The 24,439-nt window shown below is 36.9% G+C and overlaps 2 protein-coding genes across 4 annotated transcripts in view; both read right to left on the bottom strand.

Annotated features, from left to right (window-relative positions):
* The window catches only part of sorcs3b (sortilin related VPS10 domain containing receptor 3b), a 61,669-nt gene extending 53,222 nt beyond the window's left edge, over positions 1-8,447 (bottom strand). Inside the window, exon 1 of one of the 2 annotated variants that reach the window (XR_009425000.1) lies at positions 7,507-8,447. Coding sequence is in view for 1 of the 2 variants with exons in the window: in XM_059520172.1 (XP_059376155.1) it covers positions 7,507-8,079 (573 nt within the window). In the remaining variant the exon portion in view is untranslated. The remainder of the gene's footprint in view (positions 1-7,506) is intronic. The other variant, XM_059520172.1, reaches the window with a different exon arrangement.
* slc16a9a (solute carrier family 16 member 9a) overlaps positions 1-24,439 on the bottom strand; it is a 164,587-nt gene that overhangs the window by 36,422 nt on the left and 103,726 nt on the right. The gene's annotated exons all lie outside the window — the stretch shown is intronic.

The following is a 24,439-nucleotide window of genomic DNA, read 5'->3' on the forward strand; positions in this document are numbered from 1 at the left end:
AAAAATGCATGTACTGTAGTGGAGATGTGCCCTGTCAGCACATACAACTTCATCTGGGAAAAAGAAATCATAAATCTTATATGTACATAAATCTCCATCAGTCTTTATAGCCCAATATTATTAGTACTGCAGAATTATTAATATAAAATGTTATAAAAAAGACATGATGCATGGATATAATTTATATTACCATTGGGTTGCTCACGTTCATATTGACAGACTCAAAAAAGGAGATTGAAGATAGAAAATTAAGCATAAGCAGCTTAAATGACACCCAGTAGTACACTGTGCATTAATGGATGCCATTTAAGCTGATTATGCTTAATTCATGGCCATTTTCCTAGTTCTACATTTTTTCTTTATTTTTTTTCTGGATGTTATTGGGATTTTGGTTGTAAAAAAGACTGCACCTCAGATTTCATACATTTTGCATGGAATGCTACAGACATAAAGGGCTATAGAAAGACCAAGGACATTTTTTTTAATGCATTCAATATAGTGATGAGCTTTAGCCAGTTTAGTTTTCCCACCTTGGTAAAGGTAAAATGTATTACTGGTTGACCTTTTAATTAGGGCTGTGCAAAAAAATCGAATGCGATTTTCATGCATATCTCACCAGTAAAGACGCTCCTGTAATTAGAAGTATATCTCCAGCACGTGCGTTTGGATCAGGGTTGCCAGGTTTTTACAACAAATCCTGCCCAGTTGCTTCTCAAAACTAGCCCAATCACGCTTCGAGGTGGTTCCCCGATAAATAGGCTTCCCGGGGTTAAAATATACGTTTTTTAGCAGGGTTGCCTTGGTAAAAATTCGCATTTTAGGGGCTAAATATCACATTATTTGTATTGGGGTCGCTTCGACCTGCGGACATGAAAAACAACCTCAGACTTGGCAACACTGGTTGGCATTTACTACACCGAGCCGTAATTCACTGACAATCTACACAAAATCGATGTTAAAATCACAGGCGATTCTTTGTCGATTTTGAAAACGATTTTGTGTTAGTTGTCGGTAGACTACGGCTCTGTGTAGTAACTGCCAACCAGTGTTGCCAAGTCTGCGATTGTTTTTAATATCCGCGGTTTGAAGCAACCCCACTACCAATAACGTGATATTTAGCCCCTAAAATGCGAATTTTACCAAGGCAACCCTTCCAAAAACTGTATATTTTAACCCCAGGAAGCAATTTTTATCGGGGAACCTCCTGGAAACGCGATTGGGCTAGTTTTGAGAAGCAACTGGGAAGGATTTGTTGTGAAAACCTGGCAACCCTGATCTGAACGCACGTGCTTGAGATATACTTCTAATTGCAGGAGCGTCTTTACTGATGAGATGTGCATGAAAATCGCATTCGATTTTTTGCACAGCCCTACTTTTAATTCAAAGGAGAAAATATTTATCGATACACAAAAAACTCTGAAAAATAATCAGACTGAATTAGCCCAAAGTGTTGTATTGCATTCCCTTTTACAGAAGTGATGGCCAGAAATTTGAACTTGACTGAACCTACCATCTCTACCACTTTTGTGAGTTTCAGCAAATATCTGAGTGATGGAGCTTTGGAAATGTGCACATATAGCAGAATAACCTGCAAAGAAGATCAGGAATATAAAAAGAAGTCTAATTATTTAGGTTTAAGGATTACTTCAAGGAACCACTACTAGATTTGTACATGTAATCCTCTAATATACGATTGCCAAGCTTTACAACAACATTTTTACAATGACAGGAGAAAGAATTTTTTTAATTCCAGATAATTATAATCCTCGGCTGTGGAAATGCTGAAAGTAGGGCTGTTTGTTTCACTTTCCCTCCACTTTGTATATAAATCCCTGTGCTGAGCAAATGACAAATTATTTCAGTTTCAAACTTTTATTGGTACTGGATATTCTTATACTTTGAGAATGGCTTTGTCTCATAAATCATATGATTTTAAAATGATTAGTTAGTGGCACAATACATGAATCTGTAAAACATGGAGTTTAACAAAATATATTCACATTGCTCTGGTAGATTCTAATAATGATTATGAGATTTCAGGGTTTGAGAGTATAAATCCTGAGGTTATGCAAGCAGCTCTGCACGTTAAGTGACAAATTATAGAAGACAGAATGTGCATAGATTCACTTGAACATATTATTCTTAAGAGTAATGCAGGTAAACGGATATGACTTGCTGTCAATAACAGAGGGACTGAAGCTCTTAAATGCCCCTCCACATTACTTGTATAGATATTATCAGAAAACAGGTTGATGTCACACGAGGTAACTACTCTACTTTAGATTACATGAACTTCAGAGAACTTCATTTTTGTATTAAAGCATAGTTTGCTGAAACTTTTTATATCTTTCATCATCTTTGCACAAATTGCAGAAAAAGGAAGAAAGGAACTAAAAAGACATGATTTATACACACTACTGTTCAAACGTCTGGGGTCAGTAATATTTTCTTTTAAGGAATTAATACTTTTATTCAGCAAGAATGCATTAAATTGATCAAAAGTGACAGTAAAGTTCTACTGTTACAAACGATTTCTATGTCATTCTAATAAATACTGTTCCTTTGAACTTTCTATTCATCAAAGTATCCTGAAAAAAAACAAATTCTATCACAGTTTCTTCAAATATATTATGCACATTTCTTGACCACCAAGTCAGCATATTAAAATGATTTCTGAAGGATCATGTGACACTCAAGGCTGGAGTAATTTAAAATGAAAATTCAGCTGATATCACAGGAATAAATTAAATATTAAAAGATTCTAGAACAGTTCTTTTAAATTATATCATATAACATATATATATATATATATATATATATATAAATATATATATATATATATATATATATATATATATATTTATTATTTTTGTCTATAGGTGGGTAGCAGCATTTATTTGCTCCATCGTAATGTTCTCCATATTTTTTAAACTGTACAAAAGCGTTTTAAGATGTGTACTCTTTAAATAAAACACTTTCTTTTGGGAAACTTTTATAAAAAGTCACTTGCTGCAAAACCAAAACTTTGGCATCCTCTCAAACCAGCCTAATATTGAAAAAAGTCCTTTAAAACTAACCAGGCTTGATGTGTCCCCGAGTCAGAGTGTTTACTGCTACAAGCTCAGCCACTCTGCTGCCCCGAGATAGAGAGGATGCGCACACATACACACACACACACACAAATGAGCATACACTCGCTCTCACACACAAACACACAACCACGTTGGCTGTCACTCCAGAATGAAACTGTTGGAGGATGTGTAGACATTTGGATGGACAGCCAAACTCTTCAAGGACATCCCTCATTTTCTCCACAGGCCATGAATACCCACACGAACACATGCACGCACACACCCTTGAAAGTTTTACATGAACACATGCACAAGTCCTCACTTGGACGTAGTTGTCTGCCATCTTCCTATAGGGCATCAGCAGAGCATCAACATGAAACTCCAGCGCAACAGACAGGCAAACAGAATAAACCCTGCGCAACCTATGATTGCACAGCCATAATCTGCGATTCTCTCACAGCAGGTCGGAGAGTTCTTTAGAACGCTAAAATCACTGCTCGATCACAATCAAACTCCTGTGGAGAGACTTTCCCTGGAGATGTGCTTCCTTAGCCACATTTGCATAAGATCTGTTTTGTCTAGACAACAAAACACATAAACCCCACCTTCACAATGATTCCTTGCTCTGCGGGGGCTCCTCTCAGAGAAAATGTCATCGTGGACTTTGGAGGGCAAACTATGGATGTGGACCCAAGGGCAAGCGTAGCAGGGGCCACAAAATGATTCTCTTGCATTTCCATCATCTTTATGGATTTTCATTGATTGTTTTTACAATTGAGAAAGCGGCCAAACAGCCTCTCCATTGCCGTGAATCAAAAGTGAAAGCTTTCTGCTTTCAGTGACATTAGGCTTAAGAGAGTACGCTTTCAGCAGAACACACAGTTTCTTGCTCTCTCTTACACACACACACACACTCACTCTGCTTCAGGAAAACTGCTGAACGCTACGGATCAATTTGGTCGCTAAAGCCACTAACATCAAAATATAGCAAATGCTTCAAACAGGCAAATGTTACTCTAGTTAAAAGCCGTACAGAATAAGCCAAACAAGTATCATCATAAAATGTAAATTGTAGCTGTGTTCCAATTGGTAGAGTCTCTACATAATGTTGGCTTTACTTGCCTACAGTCGAATGTTCACTTAACTTGACAAAATGCATTAATTCAAAACACCCTGCAACGTCATCACAAATAAACAAACTTGAGTCACTCATACTAGATCCATGTGTATTTATATAAATGTGAATGTATTATTTAATTAATATAAATTGTCACATTTTAAAGCATTAAAAAGAGTAATGTCTGTTGAAAACCTGACAATGTAATCTAGTTATATTAAAACTGAAATAAATCCATTCCATCTTATACACTGTAATATAAGCAACTACATATTTTACAATTTATGAAACCTTTTGAGTCTCAAATACTAAGAAATATCATTTTCTTGAAACTATAATTACACTGTCAGACCAAAAGAGTTAACACAGTTATCTGAACGAGGAATTTCATATTGATGAAATGTTATGGGTTTGTGAGCTCCCAGCATGAATGTGGTTGCATAAGAATATTGTTTTTCTGTATGCTTTTTTTATTTTCTTTTATGAATTTTGTTGTTTTGTTGTGTTGTCAGGTAAAGAGCTTACATTTTACATTTCTGGATTGTCACCATTCTTGGGGTTTGTGTGTCAAGAGTCGAGGCCAACAGTATGTACAGTACAACCATTAAAAACTATATCCTGGATATGCTTTTAACATTTTAAGTGTCCTATAAGACTATATACTGTATATGGCTATTATAAATGTAATAATGTAATTTATGTTACTAATTTAACAAATTTGCTAAAGAAGAAAACTGTTGTACTCACTAATTTAATTGCTAAATGAGTTGAATTGCATTAAGTAAACAAACACATTCGAATTGACAAAAACGAATATTATGTAGTACAATTGTTAAGACAATAGTTCATTGGTCAGATTAAACAACTCAATTAATGTCGATTATTTTTCATCCTTTATGGAAGTTTTGATTATATAGACTTTTATTATTAAAGGACCTCTAAATATTTGTGTTCCAAAGATATGTGGATTGACATATCTTTTTAAAAAATTTAAAATTTTATGTGATCTATCTCTTTAAGATGGTGTAATAACCTGTAAAGTCTCTAATTCTTCCGTGATGTCAACACACACATATGCACGGCTGCAACATGCTCTCTGTGACACCTTTGAGTGTAGCTGTATCCTACTCTACAGGTATCTGTCCATCTGCTCTCACCTTCTGGAGCAAACAAGGGTATTTAACACAGGCTGCACTATAATAACAGTAAAAATTAGCAGCAACATTATTGCCTATGCGTCTTAGTGGGTAAATAGCACTTGTATGTGTGCGTGTCAGTGATTGAGCGAGGTACAACAGAGGTGCGAAAGGCCAGACATTAGCTTTATCACTTGTGTGGTAATAAGACAGAGTGTCTACAGGAAGCAACGGGAAAGGTTTCACATTTGATGAAAACTGGCATGACAGAGGGCTTCATTTGTTGCTTGCCGCTGAGAGGCTACCGGTGTCATCTCTTCTCGTGCTAACATCATTTCCTAAACGGATCTTTAGAGAATACAATTTGGGCCTCATTTTTCATTTAACGTCACGATTTTGTATGTTGCTTTTTTAAATATATTATTGAACGCAATTCTTTAAACAATTTAGTGCTTCGTTATGTATAGCAGTTTCAAATGTGTCAAATCAATACTGTGAATGTTTGTGTGCAGTGCAATAAATGTGTGTATGCCAAGGCGAGATAGAGACAGAAAGAGTTTGCGTGGATGCTATCTGTTCTCTGACGTTCAGTTTGCATCTGTGGCATCATGAAACATCACTCATGCGGTTTGGTGAAAGATACTCTGATGGCATCAGCAGCACTGCAGAAACACGCACGCACACATAAATTCTGCAGGTATTACCCTGCCAATCTAAAAGTCTGCTGACAGAGTCGGTCATTTATATTTCAGATGAGGCACGGAAATTGTGAAGGAAAAGGAATGAGTTTGGGTTACAAAAAATAGGCGTCATTCACACTCAAAACACAGCAGCATATGGAGAAATACAAACAGAGCACCCTGGGCACTAGAGATGTAGATATACAGCAGATGTAGCAAGTAGATTATTGATGAAAGAAATTGATAGTTTATAAAGAAAAGTGGTGCAGGCAGATAATTGTCAGTCATATTAAAGTAATATCAATTAATTCTTCTGAACTGTGCTCTTATTGGCAGGTTCTTCTGAAACATCTGCATCCCAAAACAGATGCCCTAATGAAGTATGCATCAAACCACAGGTGATGAGACGTAAGCTGTGTCCAAAATCCTGTACGTACTTAATATACAATGGATTCGAACAAACTGCATCTCATTGACATTGTCTTTTGACATAGCAAAACAAAGCTCGCAATTCTGAACCTTTTTTTTTTCACTTCTCTCAGCTACTGTGGCCTTATGGGACAGAAAAGTGTCCACTAGCTGCACACTTTATTATTTCAGCAGATGCAGTAGGTCATCTGGGTATTGCTTGCCTACAGTTTAATAAATACTACATATTTTGACATCCTACTCTTTTTGCATAGTCTGTGGTAAGGAAGAACAAATATAAGTGCACAAATTCAGATATGAGGAGAAATTTTTGAGTCATGAGACACTAGAACAAAAATTCTTCTATAAAATGTGTTGCTCATAAAATACATACAGTAGCAAAACTCCATACGAAATCTTTCATACAGCATTCATTTACATTAAAATCTTCAAATCTGCCATTTAAATAAAGAGTTGAAGAGAAATTTCAGAGAAAGTTGAGTATGAGCACAATAGTGACAGACTCAATAGTGATAGACTTTTATGCTCACACATGCTTTGAGATCATGAGAATAACAGATAAATAATTGTATGGGTGTTTTGAGAACTGGTGGCTTTCAATATGAATATAATCCTTTCTGGAAAGTACACATTAATTAAAGAAACATTAATATTAAGAGGAGGCAGATTGATTTTTCTTTTGATTTGTGGATTATGTTCTCACTGCCTAATTTGTGGTCTGTCAAATGTACATTTACATTTATTCATTTAGCAGACGTCTTTATCCAAAGCGACTTACAATTGCTCAAATGCTTGAGCAAGTGCGCTTTTTTACCTATGCTTGGATGGTACGCTTTGGTTGCAGTCTCTGTTCATAAACAAAAAAGGTGACGCACACGTGCGCGCGCTGGTTTTGCAGCTGCCGCGCACCAGTCCTGCTTGTGAACTACTCAAGAATATCAAAGCCATCACAATACAAAACTACAGATAAGACATCCCACTTGTTCCATTTTAACTTTACAAGTGTGTATAAGTAACAATTAACAAAGTATGGTTCTTTCAAGTGAACTACGTTGGCTAAAGTTGACACTCACGCTGCTGTTGTGTCCGGACCACAGCACCATGGCCTGATTATGAGCCGAATCTCCGGAAAGCGCAAAGCTGGACGTGATCAGGTGTGGCTCATTCTGCCTCGGGCTCTTTCCGGTACCGTCAACTCCTCCGGTACGCCTGAACTCGAACCGAGAACCGGCCGCGCTGTCAGACGGAAACAGACTGCGCTTTTCTCTCTTGCTCACTTGGGTTTCGTTTGTTGGATAAACTTTTCCGTCTTTTTCTTCAGCTGGGCTCGTCCGTTCTGCTCTGGATATGTGCGCGTTCTGCAGTTGCTCTCTCCAGGACACGAAAGAAGACTTTTTGTGCGCTTCGGAGGAAAGTTGAGCTCCATCAAGTCTCCATTTCCAGTTTTTAGCAGTGCTGCCGTCCGGTGCACTTCCAAAATCACGGCTGATAAAAGCTGTTGGCTTCGCGTGCGCTTCATTCCGGCGTATTGGCGCGAAGCACGAGGTGCAGGTAATATCTGAGCGCGCTGGGAGCGGCACAAGAGCACAGACAAAAAACAGTGTCCAGCACGACTCGAACCCCAAGGCATCCTTCATCTTCATCATCCTCCCTCTAATTTTTACCCTTTAGACCCTACCAAGTCCACGTAAGTTACCTTAAAATCCCAACATAAACACCTAAAATAACTTTTCGCCACGATAACGACGTTAGGGGGATACCTGTATAACGGTGAATGTGTCTGATGTGCGGGTTCGGTCGGTTCTGAGCTGGGTGTAGTTACCGGAGGGGTGGAGCCGCTGAGTGACACGCGCTCACTCACTCACTCCGGCTTGGATCGATCTCGGGAGCAGAGTGTGTGACAGGTGCGAGCGCGCGCGGGGTATAGCGATGGCCCCGAGGGTATCCGCGAGCAGAGACATCTGGAGCAGTCGAGACTGCATCTTTTCATATTAATATGTAAGCAGGAAAACAGATAAGCTCGTCTGCCGTCACATCAGTGAGAGACAGATGTTAAATACAGAAACAAAATGATAACCACTGATAAGTCTTAATCTTAAGACATTAATCTAACAGCGACTGAGTTTCCTTAAATAAACTTTTAGCATATACACTCCCCGTTGTCCTTCTAAACATAATTGACACATATATCGTGAAGAATCTGAATGCATTGCTTTTCTATAAAATGTCATAAAAGCACTGTAGAATATGGTTATGCAGATTTAGATAATTATTGGCTTATAGGCCTACTCTAGCTATCTAATTCCACTATCAATTCTTTGAAAACACATGATAAGAAATGGTATTCGGTGTAAATGGTGTCAAAGATAGCCAGGTAGATTGACGTGGAATCTTTTAAATCTAAATTCGGATGCGAATGAGATTTCAGAGCTTCAGTGGAGGGAGGGGAAGGAGGGAATTTTTAACACCTTACATTTTAGATTGTTCCTTACACAAAGCTATAGACGCTTAAAAGATTTGGGGTGTGTCAGTCAGTTCACAATCAACATATATTCAATGTACCAAAATATACACAGTTTGCTATTTTAAATCAAAATTTGTTTGCTTAATATGTTTGCATAGAATTGTTGTCAGGTTTACTTCTCTCTCCTAAACTGACAGAAATTATGAACAAAGAAGATCTTATAAACATGATACCAGAAGGATATTGGCCCGGCATGATGTTATACCGCAATATTGTTCATAAATACCAGTGATTTTTTTAATGTTTGACTGCATTATTGTGTTGCAGGAAATTGAGTCATCTGTGTCCCAATTTGAAAGTTTATCAAGGTGCTTGCTATTGCCTAAACTCATATCTAGAATAGATTGATGGAAGACATAACGATCTAATAAGCAGAATGAGTCACATCAGAATATATAAGTAGTGTGGAGTAGTTCTATGGAGTTTTTGGTCTTTGAAAAGTCTTGGAGTATGGAAAAGATTATTCAAAAACTCTTTTTGTGTTTCACTGAATAACACCATACAGGTTTGTACGGAAGCCAGTTTTTGCTTCAGATTAAACAATAAAGATATGTTTAAAATAAGAAGTCACATTGTGAGAAATACATTTGCAATTGGGAGCCATAATGTCACAACTGTGATAAAAAAGGTCACTATTGTGAGACCTTATCTGTTTCCTCAGTGATAGAGTCTGGTTTCCGTACACTGTAAGAAAAAAAAAAGGTAAATAAATAAAAAAGGTACTGGTAATTTTCTACCAGGACATTATCGGTTAAGTTTACAGACATTTCCATTAATCTAAAACTCAAACACAATGCAATTCATGCAATGCATTTCAAAAATCACAGTGAATAATCAATACCGGAAATTCTTTCATCTTAACAAAGTACATTACGCCCTATTTTTATGGACTTTTCCTTTAGTGTATGTTCGGATGACATCAGAGTAAGTAAATAATGACAGAATTTTCGTTTTCCATGAGCTATTCCTTTCATTTCAAAGTTAAAACCTGAAAATAAGAGGTTTAGTATTGAAACGTTTCAAGACACAAATAAACAGTTATCTATATAAAAGTTAAAAGCATCTAAATTCTCTGTATAAACATCCTAATCATCTCTGTAGTGAACTACAATTTGGAAAATATTTAAAAAAAGGAAAGCAGGCATGAAAAAGATTTGCATTTATGATTAATTTAAAACAACCTGTCGATTGCATGATTAGAGAGAGAAACAGACTTTAAGAGATAGAGGGCAAGAGATGTCTTTCCTCTCCCTTGGGAAGGAAGTGGGGGGTGTTTGAAGAAGGAGAGGGCAAGGAAAACTCTTTGCAGAGAGTTAAAATATGCACATTTACAGCTGGCTCTGTATGAACTGGAACACTTTCACACACGGACACCCATATAAACATGCATGTTCAGCCTGATATGAGGAAAGTCAGAAATATCTGGTCTCCTTTTTTGCCACGATTAAGGTGATCTGGAAATTACCCTAGCTCTGTCCATCACAGAAAACCCAGAGGATTTATGTGAGCGCCATAGATATCTTTATTTTCCAGCACTCTCAGCTGAACTCTAACCCTTGCTAACAGCTAGAATGATTTATTGAACTGTATCGCAGTCACTGTCTTAACTCATCAGCTGACCTACCCGTTAAGTTGACCTGATTTAATTTATTAGAACGGTCAAGTAGAATAAACACTTCACACAGTAAGTGTGTAATGCTAAAAGGGAAAGTTCACCCTACCCAAAAATGTAAATACTGTCATCATGTACTCACACTCATGTCGTTCCAAACCTTTATGCATTTTTTTTGTTCTGCTAAACACAAAAGAAGATATTTTGAAGAATGTTTGAAACTAACAGCTTGGGTTGCATTAGACAAAAGGGGGTAAATGGGAATTGAAATTTTCTATCATCATGCTTAAAATATGTTCAGCAGAACAAAGAAATGCATAAAGGTTTGGAACGACATGAGGGTGAGTAAGTTATAAAATTTACCTTTAGGGTAATAGCACATCTTTCCATCCTTCCATCCAAGCTTAAAGCTTTTCACTCATGTAATGAGGAATTTATCTGGGTTTATATGAATGTGAGTTTTAAATATGATTTCCATCCTGTTTCACCATCTGAATACAACAGCGTTCCTCTCAACAAAGACAGAACCTTTTAAAGGCACTAAAGGTTTGTCATTTTACATGAGTAATTGCAGCATCAGCTTTTTTCAATGGGATTCCTTCCCCTTGTTGCGTTCATAAATCATTTGTTTGTGTTTTGAAAGGAAGCTTTTTTCCTGGCGGAATGCCTGGTGTATTTGCAATGTGAAGGTGACTGACGGGAATGGTTTGCATGTATCGGATAATTGGCATTTCACTAATCACTTATTGCTGTGTCAATGCTTTGTCAGATTTTCTGACAGTTTCAAGGGTAATAAATCAACAACCGCTTCCTCTGTGACATTTTTACTTTAGGGCAGACTCTGTCAGGATTTCCCTATGATTCCAGCCAGTTGGCCGGCAGCAATTGTTTGACTTTAAAAAAAACACAAAATATACATGCAGCTAATGGCTCTTAGTCCACTCACATCCCCCAGTATATCACGCTTCTGTCATGCTCAAACAGAAACAGACATTCTTCCCTGGATTTTACGATATACTGCTGCAAAATATAGACACTCAATGTCATATTCTTCAGACTGAAGTATGTTCATGCACATTCAAACACAAGCATCTGCGAAGACTCGCAGCCTCCAGGCAGTGTCCCATTTGTAGTGTTCTCAGTCCATGCAGGAGCTTGTTAGCTCTGACACTCCGGTATGAGATCTTACAGACACTGAAATGGCCTCCTGCACACACACACACTTATGCAGACATGTGAAAGAGAGTGCTGCAGAGCTTTTATCACAGCAGTTGCCATTGTGTGTAGTGGAAAACACACACGTGCGCACACACAAGCATAAGTGCACATTCATTGGTCCTAGTGGATGGGTTTCTATGTTGCGCAGAAACAGTCAACTGACAGAAAGAGAGAAATACCATAAACTGACATAATGAAGCAGCTACACTCACACTGGTTGGATTTATTTAAAAAATTGAACAAAGGAATGAGAGAGAAGAGTAATGAAATTCCTGACTGTCCTAAAACAGAATAATCCATATTAGATTAATTGTTTTTACAAAGACAATGTTCTTTTGTTCATTACGGCTCATTATCTGTGCTGTTTTTTTTTTTTCTTTTTACTTTCTTCATTATGGCTCATTATCTGGGCAATGCTCACAGTCAGAACAAATCTCTGAATTTCAAAAACAATTCAAAGACAATCTTAAACTACTGACGTGATGCATTTTTAAACTGCAGAGCCTGGATATTTGTTGGGTTAACACATGGGCAAGAGTCTCCAACAAGGTCAGCAAAGGTCTGCCCTGATCAACAAAAGCCTTTGTTGTTGCAGAACTGAAAATAGCGTGTCAGTGGCAACATTATAGACTGAACTTTTAAAAACATTTTCTCTTGGCTGTTATGGTAGGGCTCAAGTGAAAGTCTGAAGCTTAAAGTGTTAGTTCACCCACCTGTCATTATATACTCACCCTCATTTTATTCCAGTCATATGACATTTTTCTTCTGTGCTACACGAATGGAGTTTTGACACATTTTCATGCTATTCTTTTTCATACAGTGGGGATGGATGCTATCAAGTTCTAAAGTCCACAATAAAAGTCTCATAAAGTATGTCCATACAAATCATGTGCTATTTCAAGTCTTCTGAAACCATTGATGAATGGACAGAAATGAACATTATTTGCATAGTTTGACGTCAGTGATACTCACGTGTTTTGTATCCAGTTGTTGTGTGACAAGCTCCCTAACACCCTGCATTTTTCTGATCCACAGAAGAAAGAAATCCATTTTGGTTTGGAATTACATGAGGTTGAGTGAATGATGATTGACCAATGTATAAGGTCACAAAGCAGTAGTAAAAACACTAGATACAAAGCAAATCACTGCAAAATGCATTTTGGAACAGCTGTGACGTGTGAAAGTAAAACTGTTTTGAAACAACATTAGGGAATGATGACAAATTGTTCATTTCTGGAATTTGGAGGTTTTGCTCTTCTATAATCAAAACATAAAAATAAAAAATCACAACTGAGTGCATGAAGATGTTCTGAATAGCAGCCAAGTACAAATTACTCAAACAATGTGATCAGTTTCATTCAGATGTTTCCCCGGTGGTTAGAGGTCAGGTCACCAAGCTAAATATACTGCATTTACACATTGTTTTGATTGCCTTATCGACCAATCATCATGGCAATTATGTGATTAATGAATAAAATGTCTATTTTATTGTGCAACAGAATTATAGTCTACAGGATTAGGAATAAGAGTAACTCATTGGCACCTCTTACAATAAATTTCCTGTTAAACTCGCTAAATATGAAAACAGTGACACACATCTTGAGAGCAATAAACACAGTCAGTCTGAGACCAAACTATCAGTTACAATTACGTTGGCAAATTAACTATTAATGAATAATGAAGACCACTGCACACAAGACGTGGTTTGTCTTTAATGGGGTTTTGGAATCATTCACTCTATGTTTTAATGTTGACTCTCTTTCTCTCTCTCGCTCCTTTCCCTCGCTCTCCAATTACTGCTGCAGCTTCGCCATTCAAAATCTTAATCAGAGAGCAGCCTATTCATTTATATACGGGCATCCATGCATATTAGCAATACAAACACATGCAGACACACAAATATTCACAGGTCTTTATGGCTCTGCCGAGTGCATTTGTTTATTGCCACTGGAAAGCAAACACCATCTGTTAATGAACAAACTCTCTGACCCACTTAGTTTCATTCACTCTGTCTTAGCCTTATACATGCACATGCTCCAGACAGACAGAGGTTCATAAGTGTGTCATTTGAGACAGAACAAGAATACTATCCTTCAGATACACAGAATAAACTGAATCAGTTTGTGCCTTCTAATGTTTTTCCAAGGCACAGCATGAATCAATACTATCAGATTGACTTTGGCTCTTTGGGAAAACAAATCAATAAATAAGTTGTTTTCTATATGAGTACCTTAATAGACATAAATCAAAAGAAGAGCCTATGAGATGTGCAATGGATTAAAAGAGAGTTTGCAAGAGAGAAAGAGAGAGTGATGTCTGCCTCTCTGTTATTGAAAGGCTAAAACAATTTGTGTAAGAACCATAAGTCTATATTCACACCATAACCATACATTAAAATAATGACAAGTAGACTAAAAGGGGGGTTTATGAGATGCATTGTGCCTCAGGTTATATTGTATTTACTCAACAGTGTTGGGTAGGGTGACTATACATCCTCTTTTCCCTGACATGTCCTGGCTGAGATTTCTAAAATGTCTTGCCTAAAATGTCCAGACTATGGTTTTGTTTGTTTTCATACTTGCTGAAAGTAATGACTAAAAAGTAAAAAAAAGGTAATTAAAAGGTAATTAAGATAAGCTGGAAGATATGTTTACACTACACAATACATGGTAAGTTATTTCAGATTAATATTTTTGATATTTATATTTGATATATATGATACAACCCGAATTCCGGAAAAGTTGGGACGTTTTTTAAATTTTAATAAAATGAAAACTAAAGGAATTTCAAATCACATGAGCCAATATTTTATTCACAATAGAACATAGATAACGTAGCAAATGTTTAAACTGAGAAATTTTACACTTTCATCCACTTAATTAGCTCATTTAAAATTTAATGCCTGCTACAGGTCTCAAAAAAGTTGGCACGGGGGCAACAAATGGCTAAAAAAGCCAGCAGTTTTGAAAAGATTCAGCTGGGAGAACATCTAGTGATTAATTAAGTTAATTGATATCAGGTCTGTAACATGATTAGCTATAAAAGCTTTGTCTTAGAGAAGCAGAGTCTCTCAGAAGTAAAGATGGGCAGAGGCTCTCCAATCTGTGAAAGACTGCGTAAAAAAATTGTAAAGGCTTTGCAAATCTCATCATCTACAGTGCATAACATCATCAAAAGATTCAGAGAAACTGGAGAAATCTCTGTGCGTAAGGGACAAGGCCGGAGACCTTTATTGGATGCCCGTGGTCTTCGGGCTCTCAGACGACACTGCATCACTCATCGGCATGATTGTGTCAATGACATTACTAAATGGGCCCAGGAATACTTTCAGAAACCACTGTCGGTAAACACAATCCGCCGTGCCATCAGCAGATGCCAACTAAAGCTCTATCATGCAAAAAGGAAGCCATATGTGAACATGGTCCAGAAGCGCCGTCGTGTCCTGTGGGCCAAGGCTCATTTAAAATGGACTATTTCAAAGTGGAATAGTGTTTTATGGTCAGACGAGTCCAGATTTGACATTCTTGTTGGAAATCACGGACGCCGTGTCCTCCGGGCTAAAGAGGAGGGAGACCTTTCAGCATGTTATCAGCGTTCAGTTCAAAAGCCAGCATCTCTGATGGTATGGGGGTGCATAAGTGCATACGGTATGGGCAGCTTGCATGTTTTGGAAGGCTCTGTGAATGCTGAAAGGTATATAAAGGTTTTAGAGCAACATATGCTTCCCTCCAAACAACGTCTATTTCAGGGAAGGCCTTGTTTATTTCAGCAGGACAATGCAAAACCACATACTGCAGCTATAACAACAGCATGGCTTCGTCGTAGAAGAGTCCGGGTGCTAACCTGGCCTGCCTGCAGTCCAGATCTTTCACCTATAGAGAACATTTGGCGCATCATTAAACGAAAAATACGTCAAAGACGACCACGAACTCTTCAGCAGCTGGAAATCTATATAAGGCAAGAATGGGACCAAATTCCAACAGCAAAACTCCAGCAACTCATAGCCTCAATGCCCAGACGTCTTCAAACTGTTTTGAAAAGAAAAGGAGATGCTACACCATGGTAAACATGCCCCGTCCCAACTATTTTGAGACCTGTAGCAGAAATCAAAATTGAAATGAGCTCATTTTGTGCATAAAATTGTAAACTTTCTCAGTTTAAACATTTGCTATGTTATCTATGTTCTATTGTGAATAAAATAATGGCTCATGTGATTTGAAAGTCTTTTAGTTTTCATTTTATTAAAATTTAAAAAACGTCCCAACTTTTCCGGAATTCGGGTTGTATATATATATATATATATATTTTCAAAATTACAAAAAATCTCCAAAGAAGTAAAAAAAAAAAAATTCTATATTGGCAGTTGATGTGTTTTAATGAGGAGAGAAAGTGAGTTGTTAAAAGTTATCCAGTTGCCAGGTGCATACTGTCAAACACAACCACATCTAAAAAACCTATTCATATGACTCAGCAGAAGTTTCTCAAAATTGGATTTCAAAAAGCAGCCTACTGTGGCAGTACCATAGTACACTGACGGTATCAGATGCAAATACCAGATGTTAAATCAGATCGTAATCATATCTATCTATTTACCTTATGTGGCCTCAAAAACAGACTTTTATGCAGCTTGATATATTTTTTTATCATATTATTTTTTATTTATCTTTGTATTCAAGTACAGTGGTTTGTAGTGCAAGTAGTTTTACCTTTTGCTGCACTTTGTTATTCTTGTAGGTATAATGCAGCTAATCAGCTGGAAGTCTCACACATTCACACAAAACAGCTTTATTCCGCATTGCAAAATAAGATGGATAGGGCAAATGGCCTAAAGTGTTTTTGTGTTTTTGATTGGTTGAAAAAATGTTTTTACTTGCAGTTCAGAGACACCTGCACATGCAGGTGTTGAACATAATTAAGTCAATATTAAAGGGGTCATATGAAACAAAGTTTTTCTTTCTCTTTGGAGTGTTACAAGATGTCCGGGAACAGATAAGATACCTAAAGGTGCAAACACTAAAGTCTCAAATCCAAAGAGATATTCTTTATAAAAGATAAGACTCATCCACACCCCCCTAAAACTCCTTGTTTAAACATGCCCCCACGTCTTCGTCACGATGTGGGAAGATTTCTACCTGGTCTCATGGCATAAATGTACCTGGGAGCACTATTTAGCGAGACGTGAAACCAATACATACCAATACCACTGCAGTTTCCAAAATAAATGAACACTAGAGGCAGAAAAACTCTGACACCTTTTATTCCTTTTCACACAAGTTAACATTAACAGAGTTTCGATTCAATTTTTCAATTACTTGTTATGACTTCAAAACAATATTAATATGCTGGAAGATTTGAAAACTGATGGTTTTGAATGTAGCATCGCACATATCCAGCTTCATATCTATGGGTTTTCATAGATGGTTTATTTTCGGTAGCTCACGGAGTATGAAGATATACTTGAGAGACGAGGAGTTCCCGTGTAACCACGGTTCAACAAAGCAGTTCAGATCTGCATATAAAGAAGTTCAAATGGCACGGTTGAATCAACAAATGCATTTTTATATCAGTTTTTTTTGTTTTATTAATTGTTTACACTATCAGGTAGGTTTAGGGTTGGGTTTAGTGTAGAGCATATTTCCAACACGATAGAACAGTACATTTTTTGCGACAGTCCCCGGATATTTGAATTCTGAACCGCTGCAAGATGTACTAGAAGCAACATAATAAAAACACAAAAATATGTTCCTATATCAATATTACCGAGCCCCGCACATGACATACAAGAAAAAATAAATAAATTGTGCGCACAATTTACTTATTCATTCCCTCAATGTACTAAAACGTGCAAACGATTACTATTGCATTCCCTCAGTTTGCTAAATCGTGCGCATGATTTAGCAAATCGAGGGAACAAATTAGTAAATCATTCGCACAATTTATAAATCTAGTGAGCAAAATAGTAAACCAAGGGAATGCAATAGTAATCGTGTGCACGTTTTAGTACTGTACATTTAGGGAATGAATTAGTAAAACATGCACATGATTTAGCCCACTATTTTTTCCTGCATGTCATGTGCGGGCTCCATACAATATAATAAAACCGTGCCAGAGTTCATGAATTGAACCAGTGTTTTAGCGCCACTCAGTGGACATTTTTATTTGAAACTGCAGCGAAACGTGCAGTAAGGTACAGGTGCTGGTCATATAATTAGAATATCATCAAAAAGTTTATTTATTTCACTAATTCCATTCAAAAAGTGAAACTTGTATATTATATTCATTCATTACACACAGACTGATATATTTCAAATGTTTCTTTCTTTAGAAAGTTCTAAGTTTCTTCCAACTTAGTTGGGGCTCCTTTTGTCTGAATTACTGCAGCAATGCGGCGTGGCATGGAGTCGATCAGTCTGTGGCACTGATCAGGTGTTATGAGAGCCCAGGTTGCTCTGATAGCGGCCTTAATCTCTTCTGCATTCTTGGGTCTGGCATATCACATCTTCCTCTTCACAATACCCCATAGATTTTCAATGGGGTTAAGGTTAGGTGAGTTTGCTGGCCAATTAAGAACAGGGATACCATGGTCCTTAAACCAGGTGAGACGCTTCTGACGCTGTCTGTTGTTCAAGACACAAGGAATGCGACAGCTGAAACCCATGTCTTGCATACGTCTGTGCGTATTGGTTCTTGAAGCACTGACTCCAGCTGCAGTCCACTCTTTATGAATCTCCCCCACATTTTTGAATTGGTTTTGTTTCACAATGCTCTCCAGGATGCAGATATCCCTATTGCTTGTACACTTTGTTCTACCACATCTTTTCCTTCCCTTCGACCTCTCTATAAATGTGTTTGGACACAGTGCTCTGTGAACAGCCAGCCTCTTTTGCAATGACCTTTTGTGTCTTGCCCTCCTTGTGCAAGGTGTCAATGGTTGTCTTTTGGACAACAGTCAAGTCAGCAGTCTTCCCCATGATTGTGTAGCCTACAGAACTAGACTGAGAGATCATTTAAAGGCCTTTACAGGAGTTTTGAGTTAATTAGCTGATTAGAGTGTGGCACCAGGTGTCTTCAATATTGAACCTTTTCACAATATTCTAATTTTCTGAGATACTGAATTTGGGATTTTCCTTAGTTGTCCGTTATAATCAGAAAAATTAAAAGAAATAAACATTTGAAATATATCAGTCTGTGTGTAATGAATGAATATAATATACAAGTTTCACTTTTTGAATGAAATTAGTGAAATAAATCAACTTTTTGATGATATTCTAATTATATGACCAGCACCTGTACATATGAACGGTGTTGCACAAAAATTGCACAGAGGTACGTATTTTTATGAGACCAAGTTGAAAGATTTGCATAACGCTGCCCAAATGTTCACGCAAAAAAAAGGTAACTTTATTGTTGCTGCCACTGCTGCCATCATGTTGTGAAGACACTGTGTGTTTCATTGCGAAAGTGAAAATACTTTGTTTGGCCTTCCGAAAGAGGACACGACTAGAAATCAGCAGTTAAGTTGTATTTACAACACTGTTCCAAACAGTTAAACCCAAATTTTATGGAGGACTGTTTCCTGATCCAGAGAGAGAAGACTAAAATGCCGGCTATTCTGACTCACAGTCTGTAAGTACGTTTACATATTTAAAGGCTTTGTCATTGATGATTCAAACTAGTTTTGAGCAGTGTACAGTAGCACTTGTTGTTTGTCGTTTCTCCGAACACAAATGCAGACATGGTTTTATGTTTACATGGCACAATGCAAAGCAATGCATAAAAATACAGTATAAGTCATTATAATCAGTAATTATGTCCCCACTGGATGCAACAAATGTTGCTTGTTTATAATGGGTTTTAATGTTTTTGTCTTAGCGCTCCGGGAGACGGCATCACAGAATGGTAACACTTGAGGTATTTGGTCACAACGCACTGAATAGCAGGCCAATCAGAGCACACCTAGCTTTTCCGATCAATGAGTTTTAAAAAAAATTCAGAAAGGTGGGGCATAGAGGAGAAACAATAATGTACAGTATGTGGAAAATAATCTGTTGCTTGAACTTTAAATCACTTAAACACATTGCTTTATACCAAATACACCGAATAATGTTCTTTTTATCAACATCGTATGACCCCTTTAATCTCTGCCAAAGAATGGGATGCATTTGCAAGTTTCAGAGGACTATGGGTTAATAGCCACTTCATGCAGTGCTCATTTTGTTCTGTGTGTTTTTTTTTTAAAGTATACCATTACTGTGAGTGTGAGCTGTCTCAATGATTCACATTTGCTAGTTCTGATTCAAAACAGCTGGACAAGCAACTTCACTGCTGAAATATTGTCAGTGAAAATGTAATGCTATGGTGTTTGTCAGCAGTACCCCACTGCTTCAACAATAAAGCTCCCTACTCAGAAATGTAGTTAAACTAATTGTAGTGACGCTATTTGCACAACACTGATAGTCATTGTTTAAAAAAATGGTATAACATTTAAAGATTTTTTTTTTACATTTTGTCATCATGTCCTTAACCTTATGTTATTCCAACCCTTTTTTCTTTTTTTTGCAGGACATAAAAAAAAAAAATTCTGAAGATTACAAACAATTTTGTATTGAATGCTTTTCATTGTATGAACATAAACAATTTTTCCACAGATGAAAGAAATGCATATTGATGACATAAATGACATGAGTGAATGATGATTTAAATTTTTTGGGGGGTAAACTATTCCTTTAAATCTGAATCGTTGATGTATGTAAAAACATATAAAAATGGCCCAATGCATAAGATCAGTAGTGAAAATGTTATTTTAGCACAAAACACAAAGCAGAGGACTGCACAAGATCTTTTGGGAAAGCTCCTGGCCATGTAATGTGTCCTGGTAAAAGTCCTCTTTTTACCTGACCCGATAAAAAGAAGGGAAAAAATCGATAAATTCAGGCCCTAGAGTCCAGATCAGTTTAAAACAGTGCATGGAGAGAGAGAGATAGGACAGAGCAAATGTCAGTCTTTTAGTTGCTCTTCTCTAGATACCAGAGCAAAATGAATAGCAGAGAGTCTTTTGACTTCATAGGGCTTGAGCTGCTGGTAAAAAAAACCCTAATGATTATTAAAACAACAGGGTGTTGAAAAGACAGACCCGTATGTGTTGCATCAGTCTTTAATCTTTGTAATCTAGTCTTGAAATCAGTTTAATCCAGTTTTAAATCTTGAGGTTGAGTTGAAAAACAGTTTTAATAGCAGATATAGCAAAGACTCCAGGAAAAGCTACTGCAGGTCATAAGCGAACAAAACAAAGTTGCACAGATGACTGGATTATTTTGTCATGTACTAGAAAGAAACCTTTCTCACAGAACTTCCTTAGCTTGTTGAAAACCAGTCGTGCTTCCATATCTTGCATTATGAGTTTGCTTTATTGCTAGATTTTCCTAAATTGCTATCCTAAAAGAGATGCATGGCCAGGTGAGCTGTCAGACTTATTAGCAATATTCTGTGCAAATCACAACAAAGTAATTAATTTTGAAATGCCGTTTGGTCCATTAGGAAGCTTGTGCTGTACTAGGCTTAGCCAGGAAGTCCTTGGATTCTTTTATAAATATTTTTTTTTTTACAAATGTGGTAAAAAAAAAAAGGTCTAAAACTCTTAAAATGAACTCCGAAAAATTTCACCCTGGGAACACAAAATATTATATGCGCTGTTTTATTTTCTATTTATTTTACAGGTTTGCAGGTTTTTTTGGGACATGTTTTACAGTTAAGCCCTGAAGTATATCTATATTAAAGAAAAATTCTTCAGAATGGGTAACAGAGTTTCTGTGTAAGAAGATCTGAGATCTGCTCGAGGATGTCTGAGGTCTTACAACAGCTATATGAGAGTGTCTTGTGCAGAAATAATTCTCTTTCATTTTCTTTTTCAACTTTGTCTCTTTTTCTCACTCTTGTGAATATGTGAATGATAACAAGTGAATACGAGAGCATCTGGTATATATGTATGTGCTGTGGGGGAGATTTATTTTGCACAGACAATATTACATGTGGGTCAAGATCTGTTGATTTAAAACCCCACAATATTTCACCATGGGGGTTTTATTTCAGCTGATGTTGTTGTGGTAATGTTTACTGTGACCCCATGCCATGTTCTGCGGGGCTGTTGCTCAGTCGGGATTTAATATGCCTGGGATAACAGACACCACACTTACTAGTGTGCATATGTGTGTGTGTGTGTGTGTATGTGTATGTGCGCATGTGAGTGGAAGTGTGTTTTGGTCTTTTCGAATGGTTATTGATGTGTAGATGTTTTAAGATAGCAGATGAGTGCGTAACTAGATCGCGGATTCATCTTAAATTAATATGTCACTAATTAGAAGCTAGATAATTTGGTACCAAAATGTTAGTTTTAATTATTGATCAATTTAATTTTTTCCACATACATTACATTACATTTTTGTCTGATCATTTTTCTTAAAATAACACTAGGATGAGGTTGAATGCTATCAACAGCACAATTTATGTAAAGATAGAGGAAAAGAGATTAGATTAGTGCCACAGAAAGGGTTCAAAATAATGACACTTCTTACTGAGTGTCACAAAAAATGTATTGTGGAGAAATACCTTAACTACCTAAACTAATATACCTAATACCTAATCAAATTTTATTATAATTAACTGAATAATATTTCTGCAGATGTCAAAATATGACATAATATCATTTTATGCCAATTGTTAGATTCAGTCGAGAAATTAAACTGAGTCCAATGTATATGTATATGTGTGTGTGTGTGTGTGTGTGTGTGTATGTATATATATATATATATATATATATATATATATATAGTCTGTTAAGATAAACATGTTGTTCTACTTTTGCCGTGATGGCCTTTGTTAATGCTGATACCACAGTTCTATTGGTAATTAATTGGTTAAATTGAAGTATTTGACACTAAAATACAACACAGATACACACAAGTAAAAGCTCTGATTAAGAGTTTTTTTTTTTCAACTAAACAAAACAATGCTACAGTGCCATACACTGCAGAGAAACAACCTGAAGATAGCTGAGGTTAAGTGCTCTACAAAAGGGCTCAGTGTTGATTGAACCGGACTGTGATAGCAGTCGATGCTCATTTCCAGGGTCGGCAACACTTGGGTTTGTGCCTGCACTGCTTATTTTTGAGCCACAAAAACCCATCATAGCCTTTACGTTATCCTAACTTTAACCCTTCCCCAACAGTCAGAGGTCAATCGATATGATGTGTACATGAAGAACAATAGTTGCTGACCCAGGAACATGTCATGTCAAGCTGTTTGCATGTGTACTCAGAACCCCCTCCCTTTGCACTAGAGCTCATCCTAGAGGCTTAAAACTCTTGCTAGCATCTTGTAAATCTGCACTGCAGGTGCCACATTAGATCCAATAAAAAGTGCCATCCTGCAGATGGCCACATCCCAGTCTCTGCATCCAGACAGTTCTTCTTAACTTCTTAAATATAAGGCGACTGCTGGCAAGATGAAGCTTTAGTTCAGGGCATATGTAAAAGCAGCCTCAGACAGACAACATTAGACAGTAACATGAATAACAGATGGAGCAGAGTGCTGTTATGTTCTCTCGTCTAAATTCCCAAAGCACCTTATACTACTCTCTCTCTCTCTCTCTCTCTCTCTCTCTCTCCCCCCTCTGCTTTCCTTTTTCCTTCACTCTCCTTTTCCCTCCATGTAAAGGAGATTGGCATGTTGCAGCTATATGAGGGAATGTTGTGCAGAAATAATTCTCTTTCATTTCAGTCCTCTGACTTTATGTCTCGTTCTCTCACTCCTGTAAATATGTGAATGATAACAAGTGAATACGAGAGCGTCTTGTGTATGTGTGTGCTGTGGGGGGAGATCGTTTATTTTGCACATGATATTATAAGTGGGTCAAGATCTGTTGATTTCAAATCACAATATTTCACTAGGTTATTGTGGATGATGTTATTGTAAGATTTAATATGCCTTTGATAAGAAACTCTATTCTTTGGAGGGAGATAGATGTACTGTATAGTGTGTATGAACATGGGTGTGTGAATATGAATATGAATGAGTGTGACTTTGGACCATTAGAGGAAATATTGATGTTTAGATGCTTTCAGGGGGGCAGATGAGTCCAGTAATACAAAATAACATACAGTCGCATTCACACACATAAGAGAATATGTAGCCCTTATACAGATGCACTTGAGTCAGATCATATATAAGTATCCTCATTTAAATGACCAAATGTTCAAATGCAGTCTGACACTCATCTGACTTGACATGCGACCACACACACACTTTAACCTCTCAAGTATTTCAGAGTACCTTCGCCTCATCTGAACTCTTTGTACAAAGAGTACAGGACATTTAGCAATATATATTCATTAAAATACTTCCACAGATTCATGAGAAGAGATTCAAAATATCAAGTATTAAAATATTATTATTATTTATTAGTATTATTTATATACCTTTAATGTGTATCAGGACTTAAGTCACTGTACAGTAAACATTTTCAGTTAGTAGTCAATGCAATATTTCTGATTTTCTAGTTTTTCAAGTTTGTTTTCATCTAATACTTGTATTTTGTTTTATTTTAGCTTTTTTAAATTCACTATATATATATATATATATATATATATATTTATAT

This window comes from Carassius carassius, chromosome 32, assembly GCF_963082965.1.
Source record: "Carassius carassius chromosome 32, fCarCar2.1, whole genome shotgun sequence".
In the NCBI taxonomy this organism is placed as follows: Eukaryota; Metazoa; Chordata; class Actinopteri; order Cypriniformes; family Cyprinidae; genus Carassius; species Carassius carassius.